The sequence below is a fragment of the Staurois parvus genome, unplaced genomic scaffold, assembly GCF_062004578.1.
Source record: "Staurois parvus isolate SC_StPar_1 unplaced genomic scaffold, SC_StPar_1.0 ptg000217l, whole genome shotgun sequence".
Classification (NCBI taxonomy): Eukaryota; Metazoa; Chordata; class Amphibia; order Anura; family Ranidae; genus Staurois; species Staurois parvus.
Genome location: NW_028318013.1, coordinates 2,784,724 through 2,797,894, shown reverse-complemented (window position 1 = coordinate 2,797,894; position 13,171 = coordinate 2,784,724). Strand labels below are relative to the sequence as shown.

The 13,171-nt window shown below is 40.6% G+C and overlaps 1 protein-coding gene across 2 annotated transcripts in view; it reads right to left on the bottom strand.

Moving 5' to 3' along the window:
• The window catches only part of SMG1 (SMG1 nonsense mediated mRNA decay associated PI3K related kinase), a 283,265-nt gene that overhangs the window by 200,651 nt on the left and 69,443 nt on the right, over positions 1-13,171 (bottom strand). For both annotated transcript variants that reach the window (XM_089679071.1, XM_089679072.1), the window contains exons 10-15: positions 12,070-12,243; positions 10,435-10,659; positions 9,456-9,557; positions 4,728-4,997; positions 2,178-2,308; positions 1,043-1,204 (exon numbers count right to left, since the gene is read on the bottom strand). In XM_089679071.1, coding sequence (XP_089535197.1) covers positions 1,043-1,204; positions 2,178-2,308; positions 4,728-4,997; positions 9,456-9,557; positions 10,435-10,659; positions 12,070-12,243 — 1,064 coding nt within the window. The remainder of the gene's footprint in view (positions 1-1,042; positions 1,205-2,177; positions 2,309-4,727; positions 4,998-9,455; positions 9,558-10,434; positions 10,660-12,069; positions 12,244-13,171) is intronic.

Below are 13,171 nucleotides of genomic sequence, written 5' to 3'. Positions count from 1 at the left end.
CAGCAACATCAATATATATAGGATGTCCAAAATCAGAGGTGATTTTGACAAAGCAAGTATACCTTTCTGTACTGGTACTGACTAGCATTCCACCAGCATTTCTCTTCTCCCACAGTTTCTCTCCCTCCAGCAGATAGTGACCCCAGTGCTGATGGGGAGAGACAAACAAAGACACTGTGCAGGCACCCAATATACACGTTTTCAACCGATGTCATCAGTTGTTAGGCACAGTGCCCAAAGCTGCAATGTTGCACGATAAAAACCTGTAGTTTTGTGTTACAATAAAAAGGCAGACTTGATCCATCTGCTGGCTAGCTGACAACTTTAGGGCAATTTTTCAGGCATTTTGCCACGGCACCCCTAAAGAACTGAGACAGCATGGTTGAAAAACGCTGTTCTAGAACCACTAGTTTATAGCAAAGACAGACTGTAATAATCATGTATTTGAAAAATTCAACTTTTGGTGAGTCAGTATCATGGCATAAACTGGCACCATGAAAACAAACACTCCAAGCATCTCTGAAAAGATGATTAAAAAGCAGGGGATAGATACAAGAAAAATCACTAAATATCCCTTGGATTACAAATTAATCATTTAACAAATAGAAAGAATATGTAGCTGGAAATCTGCAGGGATGTTTACCAAAAGTTAAAACACAACATATAGGGTATCTTGTATTAGGATTTTGTGTTGGCAGATCTTTGTTCCTTTTAAAAGACCCAAGCACAGGTTCACTTTGAAGTTGTTCACCAAAAGTGAATGAACATGCACAGTGATCTTACATGCGCTCAGAGTGGCCACATTATTTTTTTGGAGCTATGCTCACTCTGCAGAGATGGTTTTACATAGACAATATATGAAAGATTCCAGGGGAAAGGGTATATACATTGTAAAGGAGCTGTATTTTACATTTACAGCCAAACAAATGAGTAAAAATAAAACATACAAAAACAGAGCAAACCAAACGTTTTCAAAACAGGAAATGTGCCCTGTTAGAAATGCCTATAAGTACAAGCTAACCAAGAAAGTAAGTAGATTTACCTGGCATCCTGGTTAAGGTGGTCTCTTTTGAGCAACATTCCCAAGAGATTCAGGATAACAGAGAAATGCTTCTTTGTGGCAGTAGTCACTGTGCTAATCACTGCTCCATCAAATAATGAGGGAGATGAGGAACTGAGACTACTGGAGATGAAGTGATCATGTCTGGAAAGAAAAACTTTTAGTAATAAAAACACACTAATAGCAAATCACAAAAAATGCAAAGTGTCAGATATTCTTTGCTCATGTGCCACAATTAAAAAGTAAACTGAATTTTAATTCCTGAAACTCATCATTAAAAAGGTGAGGAGCGGACAGGGACTGCAACATGCTAAAAGTATCTCAGGCAAACAGCTTCTGCAAAAAGTACCAATTCAGAGTATTTTTGAAGTTCTCAAAATCCTACCTCACTGGCAGGACAAAAACTAAATTTGAAGATAAACAGAGGTGTTAAAGCTTGGACAATAGCCAAATGTTTAGTTCCATTCAACCTTGCCCTGAATGCCAATGAGGAGTGAGACCTAGCTGTCTGCAATGATGCAAGGTCATTACAAGAAATATGCAACACCAGCCAAGACTGTACTGCAGTGTAAGTATATGCAAAGCATATATATGCTGTATTACAGTACTGAGTGGGGGTTCCCTTAAAATTCTTTAAAAAAAAAAAAAAAGTACAAGACAAAAACCAAACCCATGAAAACATGAAAAAGAAAGGTTTAAAAGTAGAAAAGGTACCATACAGCATAAAAGTGTTGCTCCACAATGTATTCAAATCCAGTGTAAAGTAAATGAACGACAGGCTTCAGCTTAAATCCCCACTAATCAGTCACATCCCTGTGACATATTTCACCCACATTGTGCTTAATTGTAGAGACATCTACAATGAATGAAGCCCAATGTGGGTGAAACATACCAGATGAGTGTGACTGATGAGCGGGGATTTGAGCTGAAGCCTGCCTTTCATTTACTTTACACACTGGATTTGAATACATTGTGCAACAATACTTCTATGCTATATCGTATCTTGGAGAGAGATGCGCGGTTTCTCCCAGCACCTGAGTACAGAGTGTAAACCTGGGAGACAGATACTGTGGGTTTGTTATGGTATTTGTAAATAGAAAAGTATTAGATTGAATACCTGGTACAATGTGAATACAATGTATAAAGTACTGCATACTGCACTGATGGATAGTGAACAGCTATGTCCTCATGAACGATCATTAAATTCTTACTCAGTAAAGCAAACACTGTAGGAGAGAGTGCCCACATCTACAAAGCAATAGAAAAGGTGTTACATTTTAGTGGTAGAAAAACAATACACATATTTAATAGTGTTCTACTATACAGTCATTGAGGCAGCAGCTAAGAACCTACAGAGGTTGGACAAAAATATGGACATGCTACATGATTTGCAGGTGTGAAAATGACATCCTGTTTCGCAGTGATGTAACATTCTTTTCCTTCTGCTGTGTGATGACATCGGGCTAACAGGTGGGAAGCCTCAAGCTAGTAAAACAGTCATGTCACAGTTTACACCGTTTCAAAGAGCAAATTGTTGGTGCCCACTTAGCTGGCTCCTCTCTAAAGTTGTCAGGTACTGTATCAAAAGTTATGACAGCATATACAGTTTCTGGCAAAACGTTGTCTGAGAAGCTTAAGTGCAGTGGACATGGTCAACTGACCGAAAGAGACAAAACAGAAACTGCGCAGGATTGTGATCCGGAATAAGAAAACAACTGCTGCAAATGTGGCTGCAGAGCTCTCTGTCTTCCAAAGCCCGTGTCCACAAAAACTGTGCAGAGGGAACTCCATAAGCAAGCATTCACGGGCAAGCTGCAATTGCTAAACCACTAGTGACCAATATTAATGCTCAGAAGAGGAGAGTGGTGCTACACCCAAAAATCGTGGACCATGGAAGAATGTAATATGGTCCGATGAACTGAGTCTCACGCTGTTCCCAACCACCAGACATGTTTACAGGTGGCGAACACCGCCCCCAAGCTTATAATTAGGACTGTCTTGTGCCAACGGTAAAGCATGGTGGCGGCGCAATCATGGGTTTGGCAGCTATATCTTGGTATTCTGGAGGCCCCATCATCCCCCCCCCCTCCTCCTCATGGTGCAGGCATTGCTTCCCAAAAGACAGTGCCATTTAACAAGACGATAACGCTCCCATTCACACAGCTGGTGTTGTCAAATCATGGTTTGATAAGCATGCAGGCAAAGTGTCACACTTTCCCTGGGAACTGCAATTGCTGGACCTCAATATCATAGAGCCACTATGGTAAATTTTGGAGAACAAGGTTCAGGCTGATTTTCCACCTTTGGCATCTCTGCGAGAACTGGAACTATTTTTGCATGAAGAATGGTACAAGATTTCATTATCCACAATCCAAGACTTATATTTGTCAATTCCCTGAATTTGAGAATTCAAGCCATCTCGGATGCCAAAAGCAGTCCTACACCATATTAACAATGTTGTTCTTTTCCCTGGTGTTTTCATACTTTTGTCCACCCCTGTATTTACTACATGGTCTTGGGACAAATGATATTATCATGGCTAATACCCAATGCAAAAATATCTTGTTAGGCTTTAAAACACATCTACCATATCCATCCTATCATATATTTACTGAAACCTGTTTATGTGGTGCCAATAAAAATCCTCAACACAAGTACACAGCCCATTAATTTTAGGCCATCCCCCAAAAGAAGCCAACATGTAACAATAATGCAAACATAAAGAAAGGTGGAAGTAAATTAAAGCCCAATTTAAGACACACTTTTTATAAGATTTTAAGTACTCCCTGAGCCCCCTTTTAGAACGTCTGCCCTAATTTTTCTGTCTTAAACTCCATCACCTCAACAGGAATTGTAATGGAAATTTCTTGAATGTGACACATCAACAAGCTACATTTTAAAGACATTTTTAGTTCACATTCATCTTTTGTAACATGTTACACCCATATTCAGGGTGTAACATGTTACTAAAGCAGCAGCCCCGCACCCACCCCAATCCCTCATTGTAAAAGCAGGTAGGGAATTCTCTCTCTGCACCCACCTAAAAACAGTGTGGCTGTGCAGAATTCTTTGAAGGAATGAGCTACAAGTCCCATCTTCCACCGCAACAGACAGATTGTATTTCTCAATGAACTGCAGTTCAGTAACTGTCTGCCTGTAAGGGAGGTATGGGTCGATAGTTGTACCAAGTGTCTGCAAGAGCCCGACATAGCACCTGCGATCTGCTGATCACAGATACAATGTTCTGCAGGCTCCCAAGAACAAAAATAAATAAATGCACTTTTTTTCCCTGCAAACAAATGTGCATTTACTCACTTATTTTATATATCTACCAATTTAGGTGCAATGATAGGCTGGACATGTGGACCATTCGGGAATGCACAGGGCCACACTACGATGCCTTTACATGATGGCACAGTTAGTACCATACCCAGCCACCAACAAGCTTTAGGACTTACAAATGCCATTAAGTAAAGAACTTAAATGTTACAAAAACTGAAAGGAAGTATCTGTCTGAAGTTCCTATTTTATCAAATGAAAAAAACAGCTCCAGAACAGGCTGTCTTCTTGGAAGACCTTCTAAGTGACTCATGTTTAGTTACAGTAAGACTAAAACAGAAAAAACCACCATGGGGAAAAAAAAAAAAAGGAATTAAATCATACATACTCCAATTAGTGAGTTCTTGGCATTTCCAATGGTCGTCAAAATGCTTAAGTCAAAGTCAACGACAAACTTTGCATTATCCACACTGAAGATATGGTTCTTGAAAGCCTCATGCTGAATTTCAGCACAAGCTTCAGGTAGCTGCAGGCATGTCAAGAGGCTGTTTAAAGCACATGTCATTTCTCCCAAAATCAGTTTGTATGCAGTCTCCAAAACAGGAATGTTCTTCAGGGTCAATACTGCCTGGTACAATGCATGTGCTGCATCTATTACCTGAGATTTAAATATTAGAAAAAGGTCTGTTACATTATCGGTCAAAAGATCTGTTACTAGACAGTTGAAATATCTCACATCAGTTCACAGAACACGTAACCGTTCACATCAGTGACCCAAAGTTGTTTATATTTTAATTTCCCTTCCCTAAAGTCATAAGACATACTAGGACTGATTTACAGTGGGTATAGAAAAGAATCACCTCCGCTTTAAAATAATTACATTTTATTGCTTTGCAGACTAAAATGAAGACAGTTTTTGTTTATCCAGCTGTATTTACTCAGTGCAACTTATAACATCCAAATAAAAGAGAACACCAACATGTCAGGAAAAAAATAAAAATTCAAAAACAGAATCACTGAGTTGGAAAAAGGATGACCTCCTGAAAATGACTTGTAAACTCAGTTACGTGTAGCTAATCACCTTCTCAATGGCACAACATAATGTGGTTTTAAGGGGGGAGGATTCTTTTCTATACCTACTGTAGGTGAAAGCCAATTAACCAACCAGAAACAATCCAAGAGGAACCCACCCATTGTCAGGGTAAAGTAGTACAAACTCCATGCAGAGAGTGTTCCTGGTGGAAATTAAATGCAGTACCTCAACATTACAATGCCACAGTGCTAAATACCAAGCCCCTCTGCAATTATTTATCCTGAGAAAAATGTATAAACTTTAAAAGAAAAACATCTGGGCTTTGCTAAGGCTGTCGGGACTTGCAGTCCGTTTATTCTCAGAACACTGAATGGGGCGGAGCCCCACAGCCAGGCTGTTTTTAAAATGTGACAGGTAGTATGGGGAACTTCTTTCCGCACTGCTGTCGTGGTGAGGACTGGGGAAATGAATAAATAAACAAACAGGGCAGCAGCTGCAGGGCCGGGAACATGTTACTTGTTCCACACTAAAAATGGATGGAACATGTAACATGTTCTCAAAGGTGTACTTATCCTTAAACAAATTTGCCATGTTTCTCTTTTTTTTTTTGCCCAGAGTGGTATAAAAAGAGACCATTGAGCCTCCTAGGTGTTTGCTCCCTAAAAGTCAATGTGACAAAAAGACGATGGTGTAAAGTAAGGCACCATCAAAAATTTTAGAAAGGAATGAAATATATGCCTCAGTTCCAGATCTATGAGATGGGGACCACCAAAGAAGATAGGCACCAAAACATCCTCTGTCAACCTTAGGTGAGACTTCAGCCCTCAGAACAATGCTGCAGAAATCTTCCTAACCCTGACCACAGACATTGATCTAGGAAGCTCCTGATACTCCTAGGTCAACCACTGCATCAACAGCCATGGGGCAAGGGAAAGGGATCTTCGTCAAAATGCTAGGCATTTCAATGACTAGTGGCAGGACAAGCAGAATTACCCAGGAACAAGAGGCAAAGACTACCCCAATCACCTGAAGAATTAAGGCAGGGACTACCTTGTCTGCAGAGACAGGGTCACAGGCCTGGTCAGAACACAAACTTCAACCACTGTAAGGGGGCTGAAGACAGGATAGAATAGGAAACAGAGACCATGCTGAAGGGTGAATTCCCCCAAGTTCCAAACTCATTAGATGAAAAAGGGATGAACTCCGTACCTGCTGATAACTGGGTAAAGATACACAAGGCGAAGATTTTTTTTATCAGATGACAAAGTGGTTGTAAAAGGCTGACTGTTTTTGTTCCTTCATGAACTCTATTCATGAAGGTAAAAAACCTTCTGTTGCTGCTCACACCCCCCCCCCCCCCAATACCGGCCTGAGAAGCATCAATCTGTGTACAGGAGCAGCAGCTTTCCCAGGTCTCTCCTGTCCTCATTGGATGAGACAAGCAGCAGAAGCCATTGGCTCCGGAACAAGCACACACGAGTGCCACCAGAGCGAGCAACTTGCTTTGAGAGCACTGAGAAGGGGGGGAGCGGCCAGGAGCACCAGCTGGGGGCCTGAGAGGAGGGAGACTGGGGCTGCCTTGTGCAAAACCATTGCACAGAGCAGGTAAGTATTAAATGTTTGTTTAAAAAAAAAGAAGAGCCTTTAGTGTTACTTTAAAGCTGGACCATCTCACCCACCATATTTGGTTTCCAATGCTGGAAACCAACAAGGTATAAACCAGCCTGATCTAACAAGTCTTAGACCCTTTTGGGAGGTGCTTACTATCAGACTCCATAAAGCTAACACCTAAATGGTATTGGCACACGTTCAATAGTTTTCATCTTACAAAGCAAACATCTCCCACACACTTACCGGTAGATGTGACCTAGGACCCTTCAGAATGCTTCCAGTTAACACAGAATACCTTGAATAATGGGTGTAAGGGTCTAAAAGACCCATGTTTGGAGATAGCAAGATAATCCTCTAAATACAGGGTAGAACATGCTATAATCAAAGTTTGACATGATTTGATGGTTACAGAGACAAGTGGCTTGGCGTAAATCGAAAGGGCTCTGGAAGGTCAGTGATAGACTCTGCAGGGGATGCTGCTGGAGCACAATGGGAGCTTTTGCAGTCAAAGTGCACAAAGAGTTTCGGATAGGGCAAGTGTCTCAAAGCCCCCTCCCCCCAAAATCTGAGGAAAACTAAGATGACAACTCTAGAGCAAATTGGGGTTACAAGGTATTAGAGGTGCCCACTCAAGAGGAAAGGGAATAAATGTCCCTAGAACAGGTAGAAGAGCATGGGATGATGTCACCTATAGAAGCAGAACTGTCTGTGTCCATGTGTTTTCAAGAAGGAAAAAAAAAAAAAAAAAACACACTAGACTTTTCTCAGCACAGCATACAAAAAGAAGTTTCATCCTCCTTGGACACTAGCAAAAAACGAGCCATGCTAAAGGCGTAAGTCTCATGCACATTGGCCATTTTTAACGTTGCTGTCTAGCACTTCTAAGCACCCCTGTATGTTAGCCTACGTGTTCATGCATACACACAGTTGGGCTCAAAAGTTTGCATACCCTGGCAGAAATTGTGAAATTTTGTCATTTATATTGCAAATATGACTGATCATGCCAAAAAAAATTATTTTATTTAACTATTGCGATCACACAAAGCTATTTTTTTTTTATCACATAGTAGTTTGGCTCCTTTTTAAATTAAGAACAGAAATCACCAAGATGGCCCTGATCAAAAGTTTGCATTCCCTGGAATGTTTGGCCTTGGTACAGATACACAAGGTGACGCATACAGTACACTCAGGTTAAAATGGCAATTAAAGGTTAAATCTCCCATTTCTAGTGTCTGTTTATAAATAGTCAATGAGTTTGTTAGCTCTCACGTGGTTGCACTGAGCAAGCTAGATAATGAGCCATGAAAAGCAGAAAAGAACTGTCAACAAGGTAATGGAACTTTATTAAGATGGAAAAGGATATAAAAAGTTATCCAAAGCCTTTGGATATGCAAGTCAGTACTGTTCAATCACTTATTAAGAAGTGGAAAATTCAGGGATCTTGATACCAAACCAGGGTGAGGGAGACCAAGAAAGATTGCAACCACAATTGCCAGAAGAATTGTTGGGGATAAAAAGAAAGTATAAAGAATAACCCACAGGTAACCAGCTCAGGAGAAATACAGGCTGCTCTGGAAAAAGATGGTGTGGTTGTTTCAATAATCACAATACGACGATACTTGATCAATGAACTGCATGGTCAAGTTTCCAGAAAGAAGCCTTCACTGCACCAATGCCACCAAAAAGCCCAGTGAAGAGTGTCAAGGTGTTGTCGGGCATTTTGTAACTGGGCTTTTTTGTTGCATTAGCGTAGTAAAAGGCTTCTTTCTGGAAACTCGACGGAGTAACTCATTTTTGTTCAAGTATCGACATATTGTGCTCCTTGGAAAAAAAAAAACAAAAAAAAAACACCATTTTTTTTCCCCAGAGCAGCCTGTATTTCTCCTCTGGTTACCCATGAGTTTTTCTTTGTATCCTGTACACTTCTTGTGGCAGTTGTGGCTGAATTCTCTGTCTACCTGACCTTGACTTGGTATCAAGAGATCCCCACATTTTTCACTTAAGTGATTGAACAGTGATTTTTTTTAAGAGCACAATATGATACTTGAACAAAAATGAGTTACTTGGTCAAGTTTCCAGAAAGAAGTCTTTACTAATTGCAATTTAAAAAGCCACAGATGTGGGAAATTAACCTTTACTTGCCATCCTTAAATGTTTTTTGCATGATCATATTTTCAATATACATGACACAATTTCACAATTTGAAGATTTTTTCAGTTTGCCATTATCCAAAACTACTGCGGGCAACAGTATTGCAAGAAAATTCAAGATTTGTCTACATCACTGCATCTACGGATGACGTGGATTTTTACCTAAATGACCTCTACCTATGTACGGTTTTATTATTTGCCCAGGGTGACACACTTACTTACAGGAGTAACCCGTAAATTTACTAGTAATCAGCACTATATAATACAAAGAAAGAAAGAAAAAAAATAAAAAAAAATATATATATATATATATATATCTTACCTCCTTTTCCTTATGGTAACGTATTAAAAGTAGTTTTGAGTCTGGGACAAAAAGTTTCTCCACAAAAGTCGAGGGTAGTTTAGTATTAATTTGTTCAACAATCTGAAAATCATAAAAAAAAAATTAAAAAATAAATATAATGCAACAAGATTAACAGTGTAAATCAGCCTGATTACCACCACCCGCAAAGTATTCTTACGCTGCCCTTAGTGTACGAAGTTACCTGTAAATATAGGAATGATGCGGTTCATGAGGTTAAGAACGTATTGCGTAGTCTATAATGTGTTTACCTGTACCATACATGGACAAGACTTTGTGGTTTTAGTTTTAAAGAAAAATATTAGCGCCGGTTTGCACAGATCTAAATCCTCTTAGAAACTTTCTGGAAGTCTCTAGGAGAACAAGGCATCCTTGTCCGCAACTCTCCTTTCGAAGAACTACTTGTCAGGACACCAAACTATGTACATTGGTAATTAGAAGACTTAAGCGGACGATACCATGGTAGCATTTTGTTCAGAATTTTTCATATTAAGAACATTCGTTCAATTTTCTAATCATTTGTGGGGTTAATTTGACATTTTATTTCTACAAGAGTAACAAAAACATTCAAAAGAGCAAGATGAAATTTTTTTTCTTGGATTTCTTACAGTGTACTTGGTTTTTCATTTGGTAAAGTTGTTTCAAGATCAAACGTTAAGTACTTTCAAACATTCATCAAGCCATCGAATGTACTGAGAATTTGTGTACGTATATTTGTACGCACGGTCGTTTGAAAACCTACTAGTGTATATTTAGTATAGTTGGCTAGAAAGTAACTACCGGTATAGATAACAATGAAGATAATAAGGAAATGGCTGGAACATTATCAAAGACAAAGCATACATTAAAATTATTTCTCATACCTGCCAACAAGCCAATAGACCTAGTTGTTAAAATGTTTAAGCTGTTTTTAAGAGTAAGAATTTAAGCACAAGCTTACCAGAGTAAGTAAATGCAGGACTGAGATAATGTAATCTGTACCGGATGCTTGGCAATTCTCCAGCTGGTCTAATCCGTATGCAATTATCATCTCACAGTGAATTGCCATGCTAGGATCCATACTGCCAAGCAGCACACCCACACATTCATTGGCAGCTGTCAGTACAGCCTCTGAAGAAAATACCTGATTGGCTGCTGTTACACACCTCATTACACGATATAGTATCTAATGAAAAGAAAAGAGTGTTAAGTACTTCACTTCGAGACGTTTGGGGATGTAAAAAAAATAAAATAAAAATAAAACAAAACATTCATACTCACCTAACTGGATGCTGCATCAGTCCCTGCCCCCTCTAAGACCGAGAATTGAACGATCAAAGATCGCTGATCTCTCAGTTCTTAGTCTTCAATGAACAGAGAGCCAGTCAGTCACTGGCTCTTTATTATGCCCCTGTAGCAATTACTGGAGTTCCAGGCTGTGGAGAGGGCAAGAGCGGCTGTCTCTGGTTCTCAGCTGTTTGCTAGGAAACAGAGCCAGCCTCCAGGCATCTGGGCGGAACCAGACTTTAAAGTCCGGATGCCTTCAGAGCCTGAACCAGCTCAGTGATGTCAGCCAGCAGCAGGCTTTAGCCTGCTGTCAGCTGAAAAAAGGTCATAGGAGTGCAGAACGAAGAGCTTTGGCCCTACTTCTCCTTGAAGATGACTTACACGGATTCATACATTTCTACGGTGTGTAATGCCTTTTCTTTTTATTTAATTTGCGTTTACCACCCCTCCTCATATAGCTTGCTTGACTACATAAATACATCTCCTGGCACTGGTTCACACTGTGTGGAATGGTCACAGGTATCACATCTGTTCTTGCACCCGCAACCACTGGCAGCCAAATCTTGCTGCTCTTACAAGACGTGCAGGGCTGCCATTTATTCTCAATAGCACCCCGCCACAATCCCAGCCCACAGTGTGTTTGCGGGAATCGCAAGGTCAAAAAGACCATGCGATTTCCCTGCGGCCATTCTAAAAATGTGCATGCACTTTTTTTCGCGGAAAAGCAGGCACAGCAGCCCATGAATTGAATGGGCTGCCGTGCCAGCACAAACGCAGGCCGTACAGTCTACACAAGTGTGAACCTAAGCTTAAATACAACACAAATCTCTGTATGCCAATAAGTACTTGAGAAACCTGTAGAGCTCCTTTTAAAAAGGGTATGTAAAAACAAGACGACCCACATTTTACAGCTGCAAATGAATTACCTCACAGATCCTTGAATACACACACTTTTTTTTTTTTTTAAACATCTAAAAGAAGGGGTCTCCAAACTTTCTAAACAAAAGGGCCAGTTTACTGTCCTTTGGCATTGGGGGGCCAGACTGTGGCCATTGGGAGCACAAAATGCCCCAGGCTTGGTGGTCAGTAAAAGGAGAAATAACGTTTACATAATTGGTATTGGTAGAAGGTATGGTGCCCCATCATGGATGTCAATGGGAGGAATGGTCCCCCATCATTAGTGTCAATGGGAGGAAGAGTGCCGAATCAAAGGTATTAGTAGGAGGAATTGTGCTTCCAAAAATCTGCAGCAGGACAAAAAGATAGCGAGCTTTGCCAAAAACTGTACAGGGCTGATTTGTATACTTACATCAGTGACATATGCTTCAGTAATGGGAGGTCCTCGAATTGGACTAAATCGCTCCCCAATACTTCGTACCACAGTACTAAACACTCTGAGAAGGGCAGCAAGCTTAGGTAATGAAACTGATGGAGGAGGAATGTCTTCATCCACGGATTCACCAGAAGCTACATTGCCAAGATCCTAATGGGGAAAAAGGAAAAGTAACATTAGACATTTCCATACACATGAGTTTGTAATGTGAGACGGTAGTATTCATAAGCTCTAGATTCTGCAATTTTCCATTATAAACCAATATACGCCAAAACACAAGTCAGCTTAAAGCTGAAGTTTAATTTGCTTATATTTTGCCCTGGTGGCTCCTCTCTAACAAATGTTAACATTTTAAACCCATCATCATGCCCTTTTAGTCACAGTGGTCTCATTACTTAGTCTCTGCGCTTCTCCATGTGGGAGGGACCAGCAGGGTGTTGCACATACTGTAACTTCCTAAAATCCTCACACTGCCCTAGTATTCCTCCCAAGAGCCCTCAGCCTAAATTCAAGCAGTGGGGTGGCTCTTAGCAGGATTTATACAAACATCAAAGTGCCCTGATGGATGCATGACATCAGGAAGGCGTGAGCATTCCTAGGCTATTCCTAGATTCCTTTTGCATCCAGACACCCTAGGTAACGCCCCCGCGTGAACACTGCGAGAAGCAGATTACCTAGGTATGAGAAGTGTAGGGATAACTGAATCAGGAAAAATCTTGTCTTTTAGGATCTAAGCTCCACGGAAAGACCTTTAAAGTCAGCAAATGAGAAGCTGGGGTAAAGTGGTCCTTGAGACAGAAAATCTAGGTGATCTAGAGATCCCACAGGGAGTCCCCAGAAGTCTCTGAGGTTCAAGTACCACAACACTTGCATATGAAGATCTTCACCTTGATCCTGCAGAGCATAGGAGAAAAGAGTTTGAGGAAAAAAGGCAAAGATCATGCTAATCCGATCCCACAGATTCACCAGAACATCCACTGCCGTAGCTAGATGATCCCTGGAACTACAGACAATACCTGCTGAGTTTATTGTTGAAACTGGAAGGAAGGAGGTCCACATCTGGCACAACCCCAGCTGC